A 22,614-nucleotide genomic window follows, 5' to 3' on the forward strand; every position below is an offset into this window, starting at 1 on the left:
TCCTGGTTGCCCCAAAAGATTCTTTTTCAGGAGGCAACTGGACTTTCTTGTTTTTTTCTTTGAAGACGTTTTGCTTCTCATCCAAGAAGCTTCTTCAGTTCTGACAGGATGAGTGTTTCAACGACATTCTAAAAGAATGCAAATGACCAGTTTTCTGCAAGGAGTATCGATCAGGGATGAAATGCTACTGGTTCGGACCAGTTCATCTTAACCGGTAGTAAAAAAAAAAATATGCCACCAGTTTGGGCGAACTGGTTTTTCAGACAATCAGCTGTGACATGTGATTATAAATTCAAATTGCATGGCACAGCGGATTCCCCCCCCCTCTCACTGTTCCCTTACCTTTTCAGGTGTGCTTGGTAGCAGGCTCCGCCCACCCACCTGGACCTCATCAAGATCAAAATAGCTTTTTACCCAAGAGACAAATTAGAGATAATATGCGAATTATATATATATATATATATATATATATATATATATATATATATATATATATATATATATATATATATACATACATACGTGTGTGTGTGTGTGTGTGTGTGTGTGTGTGTGTGTGTGTGTGTGTGTGTGTATAGGTTCAAAAGTTTTATTTCTTTTAAAACAAACATTTCATCATTCCTCAATCAGTAAGACATCGGAGTACAATTTTTTGTGTGTCAAAATAGTTCTAGTTTACCACCAAATTCTTGTCTAGCCTAATGCATTCCCCTCCCTCCCCCCTCCCCCCCAACCCCCCTCCTCCTTCCCCCTCCCCCCCCCAACCCCCCTCCTCCCCCCCCCCGACTTCCCAGAACCCGTACACGGTATGGATTTTTAACAAACACAGTCTAAAATCTATTGAGAAAAAAGAAATAAAGAAATTAATGACATCTCTACATTGATCTTAGCTTCTTCTTGCTGAACTAACTTTAAACAATTTAAATCATTTCTGATCTTAAGCATAGGCTAATTGGAGTTTCTTGGTCCCATATTTATTTTGTATATAGTCAATCCATTTTTTCCAGTCTCGTTTATATCTCTCATTTGAGTGATCTTTAAGATATGCCGATATTTTAGCCATCTCGGCTAAGTTTGTGACTTTCAATGTCCATTCTTGGGTTGTAGGCAAGTCTTCCTTCTTCCAGTATTGCGCCACCAACAGTCTTGCTGCCGTTATTAGGTGCAGAATCAAGTTAGTCTCTACCACTGTAAAGTCAGTACATATACCTAGTAAGAATAACTGAGGAGTATGCGAATTATATTGAATTCATTAGAATATTACGAAGTATACCCTGGGAAACAAATGGCATTGTTATTTTTGGATGCACAGAAAGCTTTTGATAATGTAAATTGGGCAATTCATGATAATGCAACTGCAAATGATGGCTTTTGGGAAGGGATCATGTCTGTTTTTGACGCTCTGCGCATGTGCAGTGCAGGGGTGAATTCCTGCCGGCATTACTACTGGCTTGGTGCCCGAAAAGGTTTGTCCGTGCGCTCTCGGTTCACTCGCTCCATGCATATGTGTGCATTTGCACTTTAAAAGGTCTGTGCATGCACTTAAGATTTCAAGATTTAATAAATTTGTATGCCGCCCAATCCCAAAGGACTCCGGGCGGCTTACATACAACAATTCTAAAAAATACTAAAAAATTTAAAATAGAGAGAGAACAAATTAAAAGACACATCAGACACTCAACCTTAGTGGGGCTGGACCTCGTTTATGAGGTCAACAGCCCCAGGCCTGCTGGAACAGCCAGGTCTTAGTAGACTTTCGGAAGGCCGAGAGAGTGGGGAGGGTCCGGATCTCTAGGGGTAGATCGTTCCATAGGGCCGGGGCAGCTACAGAGAAGGCCCTCCCCCGAGGAGCCGCCAGACGACATTGTCTAGTCGACGGCACCCGGAGAAGGGCCCATCCTGTGAGATCTTATCAGACGCTAGGAGGTATGTGGCAGAAGGCGGTCTCGTAGATATCCAGGTCCTAAGCCATGTAGGGCTTTAAAAGTGATAACCAGCACCTTGAAGCATGTTCGGAGACCGATGGGGAGCCAGTGCAGCTCGCGGAGGATGGGTGTAACATGGGTGTATCTCGATACACCCAATATCGCTCGCGCGGCTGCATTCTGGACCAATTGTGGTCTCCGAACACTCTTCAGGGGCAGCCCCATGTAGAGCGCGTTACAGTAGTCAAGTCTTGAGGTGACTTACCATTAAAAAAAGGGGGGGATTACATTTTTTCCATGAAGTTTATTCTGCACATGTGCAGACAGAAAATAAAGATGGCGGCACCCAGGATAGAATCGGTACAGTCACGTCTCTGGCTGAGTTACTACCTATTCAACCAAACTGGTCCGAACCAGTAGGAACCCACCTCTGGTGCAGCGATGGCACATGTGAGCGAAGCGAGTGTGTATTGGATCTCACATTGCTACCGAACCAATAGCAAATGCAAGTGGATTTCACCCCTGGTACAAATCCTTCTGTTCCCCATTATCCTGTCAGAGCTGAAGAAGCTTCTTGGTTGAGAAGCAAAACGTCTTTTTTTTTTTTAAACCCATCCCAGTTGCCTCCCCGAAAAGCACTTTTGGGACTGCTAAGTGAAATATTTGTTAAGTGAATTTAAGATTCACAAATAAATGAACCCATATGAAGCCGAGGTGGCCCAGTGGTTAGGGTGCAGTATTGCAGGCCACTTCAGCTGACTGTTATCTGCAGTTCAGCGGTTCTAATCTCACCGGCTCAGGGTTGACTCAGCCTTCCATCCTTCCGAGGTGGGTAAAATGAGGACCCGGATTGTTGTTGGGGGCAATATGCTGACTCTGTAAACCGCTTAGACAGGGCTGAAAGCCCTATGAAGCGGTATATAAGTCTAACTGCTAACTGCTAAATATGAAGCACAAGGGCGTTAAACGAATCCAGCTTCCCCCATTAACTTAGCTTGTTGGAAGTCTGTGGGAATGACACAAATGGTGACCACATGACTTAGAATATTACAACGGTCTTAAATGCAAGAACCCCTACAGTTGTTAAGTGAAATACTCAAATACTCAAATTGTTAAGCCTGCTGGTTGGGGAATTCTGGGTGTTTTGACCACATGACCCTGGGGAGGCTGCAATGGCCGTAAGTGTGAAAAAATGGTCTTAAGTCACTTGTTTCCAACGCCGTTGTAACTTTGAACGCTCAGAAAATGAACGAAGAAAATACCTGTATTTTCCAGGCTCTCAAAAGAGTCCGATTCCAAACATTGCTTTGATTTGCACCTTCCTGGTTTTCCTTAGCCTGCGCTGGCTATAATTTTGTACCAAATTCTCGCTCATTTCTCTCGGGAGGAAATTGAGACGGATTCCTCAGTTCGGTGCTGAAGGCATCTCGCGTCAAATCAGAACCTCTTGTAAAGTCCTTCTAAAGCCACAAAACGGTTGTGCTGGAAAACAGGAACGGTGGTGCTCCAGTCGCCCAGGGAGAGAGCAATTGAGGAAGGTTTGAAAACAGTTGCTTGCAATATCCACATTGCTTTAGTGGTCCCCTTGCAGATGTGCATTTAATCCGGAGATACGATGTGGAAGAGATATAGCAGCCGGACTCTTCACACAATCAGCTCATTCTACAGCTAGCCCCCGAATTATGATTTATTTATTTTATCTATTTATTGGAATTTGTGAAACAAAAAAAAGAGAAGAAGAATAAAAGGAAAAAAAAATACAGCGGCAGGGACAATAGGCACATTCGTGCACTTAAGCAAGCCCCCTCTACTGACCACAAGTATGAAGTAAGGTCCATGAAAGTCAGTGGTGGGTTACAACTGCTACACCCCGGTACGGGCAGACCAGTGCATGCCGGGAGCACCAGGTACCTTTCTAGTACATTGCTCCGGAGGGCCCACCTGCCCACCAGTGCTCCTTACTGGTATTTGAAGCTTTTGGGGCTTCTGCGCGCGCACAGGGAGTCTACGGTGCCTGTGCAATGCTCCGCCCAGCAGCTGGAGCATCACGGAGGCATTGTGGAGGTGTTGCAGGTGGTAAGTATGCATGCACGCACTGCGCGCGTTTGCTGTGTGCATTCATGTGGTGGACAGACAGCCCCGATGCACTGTACCGGTTGCACCAGCTTCCGGACACCACCACTGACGGAAGTCCATTTGTGACAGAAACTGTGAAAATTTGTAGCTGAGACAACTGAATCAGCTCGGGCCAGGATGGCAAACCTATGGCACGGTTGCCCCAGGTGGCACGCAGACCCATATATGCCGGCAGCCCTCATCTCTGGCACAAATGCACATGCGGGCCAGCTGATTTTTGGCTTTCCATAGGCCCAGAGGAGGCCGTTTTCAGAAACGAACTTCCAGTTGACCTGTTGAGTCTGTTTTTCACCCTCTCCGGGCTTCAGGAAAGCCTCCGGAGCCTGCTGAGCGCAAAAATCCCTACCCGCATGGAGGTCATGCGCGCATGCGTGGAGTGGGGGTGTTGTCACTTGCACATGTGCAGGTGGGGGGGGCATGCACACACAGTTTTTGCACAGCATTAGAAAAAGGTTAGATATCACTGAGCTAGGGTGTTCCAAACTTTGACAACTATATTACCGAAATCATGTTTTTTACAGTCAAGTTTAGAACGATTTACACTGAATTTAAAGCGGTTGTTGACGCTCGTATATTATTGCGATTAAAACGGAAGAAGTCATTTACAGGCAAAGTATTACTGCGTATAATTTTGTATGCAATACCCAGGTCTGACCGCAAGCAATGCAGTTCTAAGAGAATTTTGTGGCTAGTAGCATCAGGGCTTGTATTATGTACAGAAGAGGGCAAGCCTTTTCTCGTGAAGTACTTCTGAATGCGCACGATATTATTGATGTCAGATATATGGTGGGGATTCCAAACGGTTGAAGAATACTCTAAAATTGGTCTAACATATCGTAATAAGCAATGTAATTAGCTTATAAATTAGCAATGCCGAGAAAAGCCTCGCAAAATTAAATGGTCGTTCGTTTACTGGCCATTCCAAGTTGTGACAGACTCCCTCCCCTCCCAAAAGCCACCTCTTTTGAAGTTAGGAAGGAAGAGAGGGAGGGAGGAAAGAAAGAAAGAAGGAGACAAGCAGGGAGGGAGAAGGGTAGGTAGATGATAGAGAGATGGATGGATGGATGGATGGATAGATAGATGGATGAATAGATGGATGGAGAGAGGGATGGATGGATGGGATAGAGATAGATAGATAGATAGATAGATAGATAGATAGATAGATAGATAGATAGATAGATAGATAGATATGGGTGGATGGATGGATGGATGGATGGATGGATGGATGGATGGATGGTTAGATAGATAGATAGATAGATAGATAGAGATAGATAGAAAGATAGATAGATAGATAGATAGATAGATAGATAGATAGATAGATAGATAGATAGATAGAAAGAAAGAAAGGCAGGCAGGCAGGCAGGCATGGTAGATGATGAAGAGAGAGAGAGAGATGATGGATGGGTGGATAGAGATAGATAGATAGATAGATAGATAGATAGATAGATAGATAGATAGATAGATAGATAGATAGATAGATAGATAGATAGGCGGGCGGGCGGGCGGGCGGGCAGGCAGGCATGGTAAATGATGAAGAGAGAGAGTTAGAGAGATATGATGGATGGGTGGATAGAGATATAGATAGATAGACAAGCAAGCAGGCAGGCAGGCAAGCATGGTAGATGATGGAGAGAGAGTGAGAGAGTGAGAGTGAATGAGAGAGAGAGAGAGAGAGAGAGAGAGATGGTAGATGGATAAACAGAAAGAGAGGTGATAATAGACAGGTAACTAATCAGCCATTGACCCTCAATCCCCCCCCCCAATGTCCTGAAGTCTAAGGTTCTCACCATTGGCCTGTTTTATGCTTTCCTGCAGACTTCATCCATGCATTCTGATTGTTTCATCAAGAAGGAACAAGAAGCCTGTTTAGACTACATCCAGAAACTGACCAGCAGCAATGGATCATCCCCAGGTATGTGCTGGAACTCGCCACAAATCAGTAAAATCCTGCCAGATCTCAAAATCAGCGAGGAAGATACTCTGAGGAGACCATAGCTGAGCCCAAAATTTCTCTTGTTTCTTTTTTTCTAATCAAATTTTTATTTTTTATATTCTTTATACATATCAATGCGTGAATGGTGTGGTAACCGGGTAACATATATTTCAGTAAACATAAACATAGTCTTATTATTCCTAAATATTACATTTCATTGCCATATTATTTATATATGTCTTTTATTATGAACCATCGTTCTGTCCTTTTGTATATCTTAACATATTAATATATAATTATTGTTATTCCCCACTATTTTCTATCCCTATTGTAACTTTTTTTCTCCCTTTCATATCGCTATAATATTCAAACACGTTTCCTCCCAATTTTATTGTTCATAATTCCTTAGTTAAATCAACGTTCCATCCTTCATTCTTCCTTTTTTTCAATATCTCCTTATACAGTTTTAGTATCAATCATAATCATTTATATATTTGGGGTATTTATCATGTTCTTTCCAGTTCTTCAATCCATATAATGCTATTATTAATACACATGTTTAGATTGATATAATCAATCGCCCATTAAATTCTAACCTTCCACTGTTATTCATATTTTTATACATATTTAACCATTCAAAGCCTATTTTTCCCATCCTCCCCATCCATTCATATTACAATATTATCCTGATAACTATCACACTGCTAAAATAAAAATACAACCTGTATAATTCTGATATTAATACACATTATTGAAGTATATTCATAAAAATATTCCTTTACTCTATTTTCCCTTATCCTTCATCTCTTACCCGCTTCTGAACCTTTAATCTTATTTTCTTTTTAGTTTTCCTCCCATATTTGTCCCTTAGGACTTTAATTCTCTCTACAATACAGTAATACAATACAATAGCAGAGTTGGAAGGGACCTTGGAGGTCTTCTAGTCCAACCCCCTGCCTAGGCAGGAAACCTTATACCGTTCCAGACAAATGCTTGTCCAATCTCTTCTTTAAAACTTCCAGTGTTTGGGGCATTCACAACTTCTGGAGGCAACTTCTGTTCCACTGATTCATTGTTCTCACTTTCAGGAAATTTCTCCTCAGTTCTAGGTTGCTTCTCTCCTTGATTAGTTTCCACCCATTGCTTCTTGTTCTACACTCAGGGGCCTTGGAGAATAGCTTGACTCCCTCTTCTTTGGGGCAGCCCCTGAGATATTGGAACACTGCTATCATGTCTCCCCTAGTCCTTCTTTTCATCTATTTGACTATGCAATCTAACTTTTCCTCCCAACTCTACCCTTTCCCACTCTCTAACTCCAAAACTATCCATTCCACTCTTCCTGTTTCACCCATTCCCTTTTTAAATCTTTTACATTATTTCCCTCCTTTTTTAGTTCCTAAATCACTGTTCATTTTGGCAACATCTCCTCCTTGTTATCTTCTTCTTGACGGATTCTCTCCACTTTCCCCTCTGTTTCCTCTGGTAGCTCCATTCTTTCTTCCTTGTCCTGATCATTGTCTGTTATTCTTTGCATTAAATTTCCCAATTTTTGGTCTATTCCATAGGTCGTCAACCTGGTCCCTACCGCCCACTAGTGGGCGTTTCATGATTCCAGGTGTGCGGTAGGGACTTCGGAGGTTAAAACCTCCTTTTTAGCGAGTGGGCAGGTGTGAGCGCACACATCAATAAACCAACGTGCGCCTGCACGCAAACAAGCAAACACGTGGGAAGAGGAAGGGGAGGAGTGGAAACTGATAGCAGGGACAGGCAGATAGGTTTCGTTATCTTATAAAATAAAGCGGAGCAGAGCAGTTGCAAAATAGGAGAAAGAAAAGTTATAGGCAGGAGAGAATTGTTGTTGGCTAATAATAATAAGTGGGCTTAGCTAGCTCAGCCTTACTTTTGTACATTGCCCCAAGGAAGGTTTAAAAAAAAAGGAGATAAAAAGGAAAAGATAAAAAAATAACAAAAAAGGGAAGAAAAATAGAGAAAAGGGGATAAAATAAAGGAGGGGAGTCAGCAGCGTTTAGTCTGGCTCATAAATTAAGTTTTGTTATCCTATAAAATAAAAGAAAGAAATAAGTAAAGGAAGAAGAAGGAGAAAATTTAAAAAAGGGAAAAAGAGATCCTTGATAATAGTGAAATACTATAAGAAAGGTAAAGAAGAAGAAGGCAGGAAAAGGAATTTTGTTTTGATGGTGACACTTAATAAAATTTGGCACCTAGTACAGCATTGTTTTTGGTGTTTGTAATAAAAGGGAAAAGAGGAGGGGGAAAAGCACTGTGTGCAGATCAAAACGTAAGAGTAAAAGTAGTTGTTAAATTGTGAAACAAATGTAGAACAAGTCAAATATTTTCTCAATGCTTTGAAAAAGCTCCATTCTGTTTAAATTCTCCTCATTTCCGTCTGTGTTTAGTCAATCTCTTTTTTAGCCCACTGTCCAGAGTTCATTAATTAAAAAGGTTCCACCACAAAACCGCGGTAGACTAAAGCGCGCTCGACGAAAGCGCGTACCTGACGTCATCACAGTGCGACGAAAACATCACGCTGTGAGCGGTAAAGTTAAAATTAACGCGAAAACCTAAACCTAACCCCCCCAAACCTAACCCTAAACCTAACCCTAAACCTAACCCTAACGCTTAACGTAACCCTAAACCTAACCCTAACCCTTAACCTAACCCTAACCCTAACCCTAACCCTTACCTTTACGTGAATCGGCTTGCTTTAAAAGCGCTTTTTAAAGCGCCCTTTTTTCTCCGCGGTCGTATTTGTCGCGCTGCTGATGACGTCAGGTATGCGCTTTAATCGGGCGCGCTTTAGTGGACCGCGGTTTTGTCGTGCCACGATTAAAAAAGCCAAACTTCCAGGCCACACTTTTAAATGTCTCATCAAACGTCAGTCTAAACAGTTTGAATTCACCAGTAGGTTATCCACGCCTCTTCAAATTACCCAAATTATATTCAATATTCAATGATCTTAAGGGGGCTTAACTGAAGTCCTTAGTTAATAATCAGATCTCTAGTGGTCTTAGAGTAGGTCTGTATTTAACAGATATTTCCAGGGTTTTTTTTTTGAATAGCTATTTCCAAGTTTGCATATTTCCCTGTTCGCCAGCGGATGATGTTCTCACTTCTGTCTGCTTCAATCTCTCTGCAATAGGGTTAAAGAGTTCCGATTTCAATTATTTTTTTCAATTATTCACATTATTCTTAAATTACAAATCCAATAATTGAACAATGTTTGCAAAGAGAAATTTGGGACTTTAATTCCAGCATTTTAAAATGCTCCCTACCATGTCTTTTAGCTTTGAGGAACCAAGTTTCTATTTATTATTTTAAAAGCAGATGTTTTTTTCCTTCTTCAATTCTCCGGCATTTTTCCTGTGTGTCCGTTCGCAACGTCAACAAATAGCTTTAAATATGCTTCCCCCTTGGATTTCTGGGGTCAACTTCCAATAAAAAGTACTTTCTCACACAACTCACACACTCCATTCACTTCAGATGAGGGGGCTTTCCCAGTCAGGGAGGAGAGATGCGGCTCTCCTCGACCTTCCAGGAGGTCCCACCTTATTTCACACACACCCTTCAAGGGGGCTGTGGTCCAACATTGGACCCTCCGACAGGTAGAGGCCGGAGCTGTCTGCAGAGCTTGCAGATCAGGCTTCCGAGGGGGGCCGGAGGTACAACCGGAAGTCCAAAATTTCTCAAGTGAGACATTTCTTTAATTGAGTTTTGTCCCATTTTATGACCTTTCTTGCCACAGTTGTTAAGTGAATCACTGCAGTTGTTAAGTTAGTAACACGGTTTATTAAGTGAATCTGGCTTCCTCGTATGAACCAGTTGCTAAGCAGCCGAATTTTGATCCTATGACCCTGGGGATTTTGCAATGGTTATAAGTGTGAAAAACGGTCATAAGTCACTTTTCTCAATAATGGCCACTAAATGAACTGTTAGCCTTGAATTAACAATTCTTTATAAGGTGGCCTAGATTTATGACCGCAGTTAAGGCCAGAATTTTCTTTCTAAGCATGATGGTTGTTAAGAGAGTTGAGCCGGACTGTTAAGCAAAACAGAATAACAGAATTGGAAGGGACTTTGGAGGTCTTCTAGTCCAACCCCCTGCTCAAGCACTGCAATTTTGAAGTGATTCATATGGAATCCAGCTTAGCAAGGGAAATTTTTGGCCCAATTGTGATCATAAGTTGAGGACCACCTGAATATAAAATTAGTGCAAATTGCATTTCCTTCTGGCACTGATGACGTTGCCTGGTTGCGTCATAAAATGTCTCCAAGAAAACGACCAAAGTCAAAGAGCACCAAGGACCCCACAAGTCCTCCTCGTCGTCGTCCCAATCCCCATTTCCTCCTAGCATTGATGCCATTACCTAGTTGGGTCATGAAACGTCTGCAGGAAAACCACTGATCTCAGAGAGCACCAAGGATCCCCCAGTTCTCCTCTTCCTCCTCCTCTTCCTCCACCTTGTTCCTCCTCCTCTTCTCCTTCATTCTCTTGTTCTCCTCTTTCTCCTCCTTTTCCTCCTCCTTCTCTTCCTTCTTCTCCTCTTCCTCCTCCTCTTCCTCCTCCTTCTCCTCCTCTTCCTCCACCTTGTTCCTCCTCCTCCTCTTCTTCGTTCTCTTCTTATCCTCTTCCTCTCCCTCTTCCTCCTCCTTCTCCTCCTCTTCCACTTTGTTCCTTCTCCTCTTCTCCTTCATTCTCTTCTTCTCCTCTTCCTCCTCCTTTTCCTCCTCCTTCTCTTCCTCTTCCTCCGCCTTCTTCCTCCTCCTCTTCTTCTTCTTTGTTCTCTTCTTCTCTTCTTCCTCCTCCTCTTCCTCCTCCATCTCCTCCTCTTCCTCCACCTTGTTCCTCCTCCTCCTCTTCTTCATTCTCTTCTTATCCTCTTCCTCCTCCTCCTTCTCTTCCTCCTTCTCCTCCTCTTCCTGCACCTTCTTCCTCCTCCTCTTCTTCCTCCACCATCTCCTCCTCTTCCTCTACCTTTTCCTCTTCTTCCTCCACCTTCTTCCTCCTCCTCTTCTTCTTCCTTCTCCTTCTCCTCCTCTTCCTGCACCTTCTCTTCCTCCTCCTCCTCTTCCTCCACCATCTCCTCCTCTTCCTCTACCTTTTCCTCTTCTTCCTCCACCTTCTTCTTCTTCCTCCTCCTCTTCTTCTTCCTTCTCTTCTTCTTCCTCTCCTTCTCCTCTTCCTCTTCCTCCTCCTCCTCTTCCTCCACCATCTCCTCCTCTTCCTCCATCTCTTCTTCCTCCTCCTCTCCACACACCCCAGTCTCTCCTAACACTGATGAGGTTCCCTAGTTGGGTCATGAAACGTCTGCAGGAAAACCACTGATCTCAGAGAGCACCAAGGATCCCCCAGTTCTCCTCCTCCTCTTTTTCCACCTTCTTCTTCCTCCTCCTCTTCTTCTTCCTTCTCTTCTTCTCCTCTTCCTCCTCTTCCTCTACCTTCTCCTCCTCCACCTTCTTCCTCCTCTCCTTCTCCTCTTCCTCCTCGTCCTCTTCCTCCACCATCTCCTCCTCTTCCTCCATCTCCTCTTCCTCCTCCTCTCCACACACCCCAGTCTCTCCTAACACTGATGAGGTTCCCTAGTTGGGTCATGAAACGTCTGCAGGAAAACCACTGATCTCAGAGAGCACCAAGGATCCCCCAGTTCTCCTCCTCCTCTTCCTCCACCTTCTTCTTCCTCCTCCTCTTCTTCTTCCTCTTTTTCTCCTCCTCCTCCTCCTCTTCCTCCTCTTCCTCTACCTTCTCCTCCTCCACCTTCTTCCTCCTCTTCCTCCTCCTCTCCACACACCCCAGTCTCTCCTAACACTGATGAGGTTCCCTAGTTGGGTCATGAAACGTCTGCAGGAAAACCACTGATCTCAGAGAGCACCAAGGATTCCCCAGTTCTCCTCCTCCTCTTCCTCCACCTTCTTCTTCCTCCTCCTCTTCTTCTTCCTCTTTTTCTCCTCCTCCTCCTCCTCTTCCTCCTCTTCCTCTACCTTCTCCTCCTCCACCTTCTTCCTCCTCTTCCTCCTCCTCTCCACACACCCCAGTCCCTCCTAACACTGATGAAGTTCCCTAGTTGGGTCGGGAAACGTCTGCAGGAAAACCACCAAGCTCAGAGAGCCCCCAGGGCTACCCAGTTACAAAACCCTGAGTTGCAAAACTTCTCTGCGAAATAAGATCTCGCCATCGAGGGTCTGGCGAACCCTCGAATGAAGCATCGAGCCAGCGTGCCAAACACCCTTCCCCTCCCTAGCAAGGCACAGCTGCCTTAGACCCTCTTCGCCACAGAGCAGGCAGCGTTTTCCAAAACTCACATCTGTGAAATTGTCTTCCCCCCCCCCCCCAAAATCTTGGCAAAAAAAAAAGGGACTCCTAATCTCCACACACGAACACACGCCACGCAACCGGCCTCATTCGCTTCCATGTTGTAACGGCTGCAAATGCTAGTTCAGCTCAATTGGCATCAGGAGGAATTTCCGCCGCTGTGTTTTTTTGGCTCGTTGTCCGTGTTGTTTTCTGGAAAGAAAAGAGGGATTTGGGGGAAAGAATCAGAAAAATGTCCTACGGGAGGTTCTGGGCGGTGGGGTCGAGAGGGTTTTTTTTTTCTCTCACGCCCCCTGGGTGTCAGGATTGCGGAAGGATTTCGTTTTCTCTCCCTTTTTTTAAAAAAAATCACTTTATTTCATGCAACAAACAAGTAAACTGCTGGCAGATAGAAAAGAGGAAGCTAAAGAAGCAGGAAGAGGCTCACACTGAGATAGTCTTGTTAAATATCCTTCTGGGTGCATCTCCAAGTGCGGGGAAAAGACACTGGAAACATGGAGGCTGCTTGGAAAGATGGTTTTAATGGTGGACGGGATCCCATGGCTTGAGCTCCTGAACAGAAAAAGGGGGACCAGATGCTTCCAGATGTTTGGGGAAGAAGAAAAGAGGGCAGAGATACTGGTTTTATGCCCCCTCTGGCCTTTGATCTTGAGCTTGTATTCTGATTGGTTGTCAGACTCCCAGGGGGCCATGCAGGGGCAACTCTCTAGGCCAGTGTTTCTCAACCTTGTCAACTTGAAGACGTCTGGACTTCAACTCCCAGAATTCCCCAGCCAGCATTCGCTGGCTGGGGAATTCTGGGAGTTGAAGTCCAGACGTCTTCAGGTTGACAAGGTTGAGAAACACTGCTCTAAGGCTGTGCTTTGCATCCAAGTTTAGTTGAGCATTGCTTCTTCCCAAGTGCCCTGTGGTTGAGATGCGTAAACGGCTGTAATACTATCATGCCTTAATCCCATCGCCCTGGAGCTGAAGGGGGGAGATCTTTGTTATGTAGAATAGCCGAGGTGGCGCAGTGGTTAGGGTGCAGCACTGCAGGCCACTTCAGCTGACTGCAGTTCTGCAGTTCAGCGGTTCTAATAGCACCGGCTCAAAGGTTGACTCAGCCTTCCATCCTTCCGAGGTGGGTGAAATGAGGACCCGGATTGTTGTTGGGGGCGATATGCTGACTCTGTAAACCGCTTAGAGAGGGCTGAAAGCCCTATGAAGCGGTATATAAGTCTAACTGCTAACTGCTATAGACTGGCTCAGGTATTTTTAATGGCCGATTGACAAAGGTGGGGGCTATTAAGGGTGAGCCTGCTTCCTGCCTAAAAACACGTTTCACCATTTCTTATCCAGGGAAATATAATATTCTGCCTTTTCAATATTTCCCAGGATATTTCATTCTTCTAGCAGGGAGGTGGGTGCTAACGTCCTACAGGGACACATAGTGTGTATTGGAACAGTTGTGTAAAAATGGAAGATGGTTGTATCATTCTTCCCCCTGGCCCTAGCTGTATTTTTGATGATTAGGACAAGATGGGTAGGACAATCCCTCTTCCTCTTTCTCCTCCCCTCCCCTCTCCTCCTCTCCTTCCCCTCCCTCCCCTCCTTACTTCCTTCCCCCTTCCTCCTTCTCTCCCCCTTCTTTCCCCTAGCCCTTCCTTCCTTCCCCTCCCCTCCCTCTTTCCTTTACCACTTCTTCCCTTCCTCATTCCCCTCCCTCCCTTCCTTCCTTCTTATCTTTCTTCAATCCTTCCTTCTTATGTTCCTTCCTTTCTTCCTTCTTTTTTCTTTCCTTCCTTCCCCCCCTCTCACACTCTCCCTTCCCTTTCCCCTTTCTTTCTTTCTTTCTTTCTTTCTTTCTTTCTTTCTTTCTTTCTTTCCTTCTTTCTTTCTTTTTTTCCTCCCTCTCTCCTTCCCTTTCCCCTATCCTTCTTCCTTCTCAACCATCCCTTCTCCACCATCTTCTCAACCTTAAAAACTTCTTAAATAGAATTTTGCCATCTTTTCTAAACAAGGATGGGGGGAAGTGCTTTAAAACAACCATATAAAAATGTCCGGGGACCTCTGAATTCAAACAGCACAACCTCCAGGACATAACATGCGGGATATCCCCAGTAGTTGAAAAAAAAGCAGATAATTTACAGATTTGACAATACCAACTGATAGTAAAGTGGAATAGCTGAAAAGAGACTGGGGGAAAAAAATTGTGAAATATCAGAAGTTATCCACTCAAATTGAGAGATTAGGGAATAAACCGGCAAGTTGTTCTCCCATAGTTATTAAAGTGTTGGGAGCTTTAATAGAATTGTCAAAACAGCTGAAAAAAATATAGAATTATTCAGTCTTACAGCGTTAAGTTTCCAACAAGCAAACAAAAAGCCCACCAGCTTCACTGCAAATTCAGTATATATTTCAGTGATATCTGGACAATTCTTATAATTTGAATTAATTCCAAAGCACCAGCATTCTTCAGAAGAGAATACTTAATAATAAACACACTTAAATATTCAGAACACACACACACACACACACACAATGGAATTTCCACATCTTCCTTAGAAAACAGTGTCAACCATATCTGACAGACTAGATAAGATACACAACACGGCAAACTAATTCTGCCTTACAGATTGTCTTTGAATTATGACCACAATGGACCCCAAGTGTTATGTTAGTAAGCGAGACATGTGTTAAGTCCGTTTTGCCCCATTTTATGACTTTTTGAGACCTTCCGGCAGGCAAGGTCAATGGGGAAGCCAGATTCCTTTAACAAGCATGTCATTCGCTTAACCCCTGCAGTGACTCACTTAACAACGGTGGCAAGGAAGGTCACGAAGTGGGGCAAAACTCACTTAACAAATGCCTCACTTAGCAACAGAAATTTTGGGTTCAATTGTTATATAAGTTTAAGAAGCATGTGTATTCATTCATTCATTTTCTATGACTCCGCACGACTTATTATTCCAAAACTAGCGTTACAATTAAAAATACTAAAAAAGCATTTTAAAACAATTAAAAAAAAAAAATCCACTGAAAACATCCAGATTAAGTAGTCGTAGGAGCAAGACAACCAGAAAATGAAAGAAAGGGGTGCTTTTATCTAAATTGCAGGGGCTCCTTGACATATGAACATTTAATGACTCTCTGAAGTTCTGACGGATCTACTTATGACCCAGATTCAAAGTCCCATTGCTTAGACTTAACGACCGTTGGAAAAAAAAGGTCATAAAGACAGATCGGCAGGCTCCCTTATAGACATAACTCAAGGACTACCTCTACCAGTGATGGTGGAAAAAAAAATTTTGGGCTCGTGTGCCAAAAGCGGGGAGAGCGCAGCGGGGCCGTGCACGGGCGTGCCACACATGCGCATGCTTCTCCCCTCTGTGCGCATACGTGGGTGACCAGCACTCCCCCCCCCTCTCTTTTGGCACTCCTTTTTCGCTCTCCCCAGGCTCCAAAGGCTTTCTAGGGGCCTGGGGAGGATGAAACCAGCCTCCCCCTCCCTGAGGCCCCCCCGGAGGCTTCAGGAGGTTCCCTGAAGCCTCCGGAGTGCGAAAAACCGGCCCTATGGGCAAACTGGAAGTTTGGGAACAGACTTCCGGTTTGCTCATAGGGCCGTGTTTCGCCCTCTGGAGGCTTTTATGAAAACCTCCAGAAGGCGAAAAATGGCCTCAAAAGAAGACCGAAGTTAGTTGAGTGACTTTAGGTCCATTATAAGGAGATGGTGAGTTCTAGTTCAGACACCAGGCATGAAAGCTGATTGGGTGAGTCCGGTCCAATTACCAGGAGACAGGGAATTCTAGTTCCGCCTTTGCGTGAAAGCTGTCTGCGTGTCTTTGGGCCAATTATTAGGAGACGGTGAGTTCTAGTCCCCCACCTTAGGCATGAAAGCTGGCTGGGTGACTTTGGTTTAATCACCAGGAGATGGTGAGTTGTTGCCCTGCCTTAATATGAAAACATCTGGGTGACTTTGGGCCAATCACCAGGAGATAGTAAGTTCTAGTTCCACCTTAGAGGTGAAAGCTGGCTGGATGACTTTGAGCCAATCACCAGAAGACGGTGAGTTCTCGTCCCGCTATAGGCACGAAAGCTGGCTGGGTGACTTTGAGCCAATTACAAGAAGACAATGAGTTCTAGTCCCGCCTTAGGCATGAAAGCCGGCTGGGTGACTTTGAGCCAATCACGAGAAGACAGTGAGTTCTAGTTCCGCCTTAGGCACGAAAGCTGGCTGGGTGACTTTGAGCCAATTACAAGAAGACAATGAGTTCTAGTCCCGCCTTAGGACGAAAGCTGGCTGGGTGGCCAATCATGAGAAGACAGTGAGTTCTAGTCCCGTCTTAGGCACAAAAGCCGGCTGGGTGACTTTGAGCCAATCACGAGAAGACGGTGAGTTCTAGTCCCGCCTTAGGACGAAAGCCGGCTGGGTGGCCAATCACAAGAAGACAGTGAGTTCTAGTCCCGCCTTAGGCACGAAAGCCAGATGGGTGAATTTGAGCCAATCACCAGAAGACGGTGAGTTCTAGTCCCGCCTTAGGCACGAAAGCCAGATAGGTGACTTTCTGTCTCAGCACAAGCCACCTTACAAGGTGGTGCAGTGGTTAAAAGCAGCACTGCAGGCTACTGCTAGATCAGCAGGTCAGCGGTTCAAATCTCACCGGCTCAGGGTTGACTCAGCCTTCCATCCTTCCGAGGTGGGTAAAATGAGGACCCAGATTGTTGGGGGCAATATGCTGACTCTCTGTAAACCGCTTAGAGAGGCCTGAAAGGCCTATGAAGCGGTATATAAGTCTACTGCTATTGCTATTGCTATTGTTGTTGTAGGGAAATAGCAGGAGGAAGCAATATTATGTACACCCCATCCCTTATAATGTAATGGAAGCTGGATAAACATCTAATCACGCAATCTGTGAACATAGATTTAACGGCATGGGATGGAAGGGCAGGACCAAGGAGCCCTCCACCCATTTCCCACCACGGGAAGACGGAACAAGAGAGCAGATTTCTCATTTTAAAACTCTCCGTTGGAGAAAACAGGCTATTTAGACAATGCCATGCTCCCCATTCATACATTTCATGATTGCTGCAATGCAGGAGTGCAGAGATTACATAATCGTGTTTTGGCCATCAAAACATCTCCCAAAGTTGCTATGGAAATTATAAATTTCGGATGGGGGCAGAGAGGGGACGCGGATAAATCCACGGGGAAAATATCACCCAAATTTCATTTCCCTAATTTCAATTAAAACCATCTTGCTTCTCTCTCTCTCTCTCTCTCCCCTCTCCTGTGCTTGTTCAAATTTTTAGAGTGTGCAACTTGAGTTCCCGTAAACCACTGTGCCTTCGCGCTGTTGGAATGCGTTATTCTTTTTTTTTTTCTTTATATATATTTTATTATTATTTTCATTCTATACAATCACATATTCACTGTGCTTAATCAGGGCATATAATGCCTTATTCTAAGGGGTGCCTCTGAAATTTTATTTATTTTTAATAGTAGGAGAGGGTGGTGTTTGATTTTTAGGTGGCAGTCTGAATAGGAGAATGAGCCAGCAGCAAAACTGGAACTCAATCAATTTAACATGCGACAGAGTGCATTCCTCCAAAAATAAATGGGGAATCGATCTTTTGAAAACAGGCAGAAAATTCCAGAATGTAGATTTAAAAAAAAAAAAAAAAAAAACATCCTAGAAATACCACAACAGAAAAACCACACGTGTACAGTTGCCAAGTTGTTTATGAAGTTCACAAAGGTCCTTGAAGCTTTGTGTCACCCCTTTCTTCCTTCTGTTACAGGAGGTCCTTGAGTTACGACCGTAGTAGAGGTAGCCCTGGATTTATGATCCCCAACTGAGCCCAGAATTTCAGTTGCAAAATGAGATGGTTGTGAATTTTGCCCCATTTTACAACCTTTCTTGCCTCATTTGTTGAGTGAATCAATGCGGTTGTTAAGTGGGTCACACGGTTGCTAAGTGAACCTGGCTTCCTTGTTGAGTTTCTTGTCAGAAATCCGTGAAAGGGGATCATGTGACCACAGGACACTGCAACCGTCGTAAATATGAGACAGTTGCCAAGGGTCTGAATCTTGATCACGTGACCATGGGGATGCTGTAACAGTCGTAAGCGTGAGAAATGGTCATAAGTCATTTTTTAAAGCTCTTGTAGCTTTGAATGGCAACTAAATGAGTTGTTGTAAGTTGATCCAGATACCCACATAAAAGAATACACAATGAAACAAGAAAACCCCAAATAAATAACAAAACACAAAATAAAATAAAAACAAATAAAGTAAAAAAAAATGACACAATAAATAAATTAAAAACAATGGATTAATAAATGAGTAATAAAATGGAAGTAACAGCAAACGAATAAAAAAGAATAAAAAAAATTATAATAATATGGAAAGTTTAAAAAAAACGAGCAATTGCAAAGTAATAAAGGCATAAATAAATTAAAAAGAAAAAGCTCAAGAACACTTTCTCTGCCCTCTGTCTTCTGCATTGTTTTTAAACCGTTTCTTTATTTCCACAGGTTGCGCTGGGATGTGGGATAACATCACTTGCTGGAAACCAGCCATGGTGGGTGAAGTGGTCTATGTCAAATGCCCAGCTCTCTTCACCATTTTTAATTTAGATTACGGTAAGTGTTTTGACCGAGGCTTCCCGAGAGCCTGAAGCAAACTCCTTGTCTCGTCAAAAAAAACCAACCTTTTATTAATTAACTGCGAATTCTGCTCATTCACATCCAGCAAAGTCTTTCAAGGGAGGATTTACAGTCACCGACCTTATCTGGCTTGGAGACCTGCCAGGCCGATCTCTGCAGAACTTGGCAAGGAGTCTCGGAGAGTCACGAACCAATTAAAGCGAACTAATTGTTTCCTGCAAACTCCACTCCCCTTTCGCTCCTCTTTTATTCCCTCTGGGAGGGGCCATTCATCATCCACCTGTGGCCTTACTCCCAAATCGACCCTTGTTCTTTAGCTGTTCCCTTCGTCTGGCCACTCTGCGCATGCGCACACTGGGAACAGGCTCCAGCTGTTCTTCTGCCTCGCTGATGTCTGACTCCGAAGGCAGCTGAGAACTGTCAGACGGCTTTGGCCCCCTCTCTGCCTCCGACACAGAGCCCTCCTCAGAGCTTTCCCCAGACTCCAGGACTGGCCCAGGTTCCTCCCCAACCCTCCTCATTGTCCGAATCTCCTGCCAGGTCTACTGGCCACTGGAGGCCACAATAATAAGATGGTTGAACTCCTGGACTCCAGTTATTCTGAACAAGAGAAGAAAATTTGGAGTTACTGCAAGCCAAGGCATGTAGAAGCAGGAGTGGGGGGAAGGAGTAGCCTTAAGTCATTCATCATGCAAGCTCCTTGACTCCGATTGACCTCGCAAAAGGAACGCAAATTCAGAGCTTCTCAGTACTGGCAGTCCTCGAGTTACAACAATTCATTTAAGTGACCGTTCAAAGTTACAGCGGCACTGGAAAGGGTGACTTACGACCTGTTTTTCACAACTGCTGCAACGTTCCCAAGATCGCGTGATCAAAATTTGGAAGGTTGGCAACTGGTTCTTGTTTATGACCATTGTGAATTGCTGTGGGATCTTGTTTTGCAACCTACCCAATGAACAATTGGGGAAGCCGGATTCACTTAACAACCGTGTGACTAACTGAACAACTGCACTTAACAACGGTGGCAAGAAAGGTTGCAAAATGGGGCAAAGCTCCCTTAATGACTGCCTCGCTTAGCAACAAAACAAAAATTGGGTCCAGTTGTGCTCAAGGACTCCCTGAATTTGGATGGGAGACCACCAAGAGATGCAAGAGCTATAGGCCAGAAGGAAACCATAAATGACCCCAGAATCCTATAATCATGGTAAATCCATACTGGTTACCAAATGGCCAAATTTTGACTAAATAACTATAGGGATGCTGTCATTGTTCTCAGTGTGACAAATGGTCATAACTCTGAATGGTTGCTAAACAGATGGCTGTAAGTGGAAGACTGCCTGTATAGGTTGTCCTTGTGGTATGACCATAATTGAGTCCAACATTTCTTTTGCTAAGTGAGTTTGTCCATTTTGAGATGTTTCTTGCCACAGCTGTAGTTGTTAATTTAGAAATATGGTTGTTAAGTCAATGTTTCTCAACCATGTCAACTTGAAGATGTCTGGACTTCAACACCCATAATTCTGGGAGTTGAAGTCCAGACATCTTTAAGTTGACATGGTTGAGAAACACTGTGTTAAGTGAATCCGGCTTCCCCATTTACTTTGCTGTCAAAAGGTTGCAGAATAGAATAGAACCCAATAGAACACAATTCTTTATTGGACAAGTGTGATGGGACACACAAGGAATTTGTCTTTATTGCAGATGCTCTCAGTGTACATAAAAAAGACAAGATACATTCATCAAGAAACATAAGGTACAACACTTAATGATAGTCATAGGGTACAAATAAGCAATCAGGAAACAATCAATCGTAAATCGTAAGGATACAAGCAACAAAGCTACAGTCATACAGTCATAAGTGGGAGGAAATGGGTGATAGGAACGATGAGAAGACTAATAGCAATAGTAATGCAGCCTTAGAGAATGGTTTGACAGTGGTGAGGGAATTATTTGTTTAGCAGAGTGATGGCATTTGGGATAAAAACCTGTCCTTGTGTCTAGTTGTGCTCTATAGCGTCGTTTTGAGGGTAGGAGTTCAAACAATTTATGTCCAGGATGCGAGGGGTCTGTAGATATTTTCACGGCCCTCTTTTTGACTCGTGCAGTGTCCAGGTCCTCAACGGAAGTCAAGTTAGTAGCCATTGTGTTTTCTGCAGTTCTGATCATCCTCTGAAGTCCGTGTCTGTCTTGTTGGGTTGCAGAGCCAAACCAGACAGTGATGGAGGTGCAAGATGACAGACTCCATCATTCCTCCGTAGAACAGAATCAGCAGCTTTTGGGGCAGTTTGAGTTTCCTGAGTTGGCCCAGAAAGAACATCCTTTGTGATGCTTTTTTTAATGACGTTTTTGATGTTAGGTGTCCATTTTAGGTCTTGAGATACGATAGAACTTAGAAATGTGAAGGTCTTTACTGTTGATGCTGTGTTGTCTAGTATTGTAAGAGGTGGTAGCATGGGAGGGTTTCTCCTAAAATCCACCACCATTTCTATGGTTTTGAGTGTGTTCAGTTCCAGATTGTTCCGGTCGCAACACGAGGCTGGTTGTTCAACCTCCCGTCTGTATGCGGATTCATCGTTGATCTCGAATGAGACCAATCACTTTTTGTATCACCTGCAGACTTCAGTAGTTTTAACAGATGGATCCTTTGAGATGCAGCCATTGGTATAGAGAGAAAAGAGAAGAGGAGAGAGCACACAGCCCTGGGGGGCTCCTGTGCTAATTGAACAGGTACATGGATCTCAGGTGATTTTGCCTAGCTCCACCTGCTGCTTCCTCTCTGTTAGGAAGCTTATGGTCTGCTTGTGTTCAGGTACCACTAGCTGATTTAGTTTAGTTAGTAGAACGTCTGGTCTGATGGTATTGAATGCTAAACTAAAGTCTACAAAGAGGACCTTTGCGTAAGTCTTTGGAGACTCAAGATGTTGTAAGATGCAGTGCAGAGCCATAGTAACAGCATCATCTGTCGATCTAGTTGCTCGGTATGCAAATTGCGGGGTGTGTGTGTGTGTGTCTAACAGTGGATCCGTGATGGTTTTCAAGTGGGACATCACTAGCCTTTCAAAGGTTTTCATAACTACAGATGTTAGAGTAACTGGACCAGAGGTGAGTTCCTACCAGTTCGCACCTATTCGGTAGAACCGGTTCATCAAATCTACCGAACCGGTTAGAAGAGGTTCCACCAGTGGACCCGGAAAGCAGGTCACACCTACAGAAGAGGTCCCAAATTTGTTTTGAAACCCACCACTGACAAGGATCTTGTAACTTGACAGCTTTAAGACTTGCATGCTTCAATGCCAGAGTTTCTGAATAGCTACTTGGACCGACCTAAGTACTAATTCATAATTTCATATCCAGTCACATGGGTGGCAAGCCACTCCCACTCGGTCACATGGGTAGCAAGCCACTCCCACAAAGGAGGCCACACCCACAGAGTAGGTTCCAACAATTTTTGAAACCCACCACTGAAATGGACTGTAGTCATTCAGTTCCTTGATGGAGGGCTTCTTCAGCACTGGGATGATAGTGGAACTGTCAGCACAGACTTTCAACTAGGCTTTAAAGGGGGGGATCACGTGACCCCCCAGGACACTGCAACTGCCATAAATATGATTGCCAAGTGTCTGAAATTTGATCACATGACCTTGGGG

General features: G+C 44.0%; 1 protein-coding gene across 1 annotated transcript in view; it reads left to right on the forward strand.

The window, feature by feature from the left end:
- Positions 1–22,614, forward strand: part of ADCYAP1R1 (ADCYAP receptor type I) — a 126,482-nt gene that overhangs the window by 65,378 nt on the left and 38,490 nt on the right. Inside the window, exons 3-4 of the mRNA XM_087712387.1 lie at positions 5,877–5,973; positions 18,836–18,943. Of these exons, the coding sequence (XP_087568513.1) occupies positions 5,877–5,973; positions 18,836–18,943 (205 nt within the window). The remainder of the gene's footprint in view (positions 1–5,876; positions 5,974–18,835; positions 18,944–22,614) is intronic.

This window comes from Thamnophis sirtalis, unplaced genomic scaffold (genome assembly GCF_051295495.1).
Source record: "Thamnophis sirtalis isolate CommonGarterSnake01/CBP01778 unplaced genomic scaffold, rThaSir2_p1.2 scaffold_4, whole genome shotgun sequence".
Taxonomy (NCBI): domain Eukaryota; kingdom Metazoa; phylum Chordata; class Lepidosauria; order Squamata; family Natricidae; genus Thamnophis; species Thamnophis sirtalis.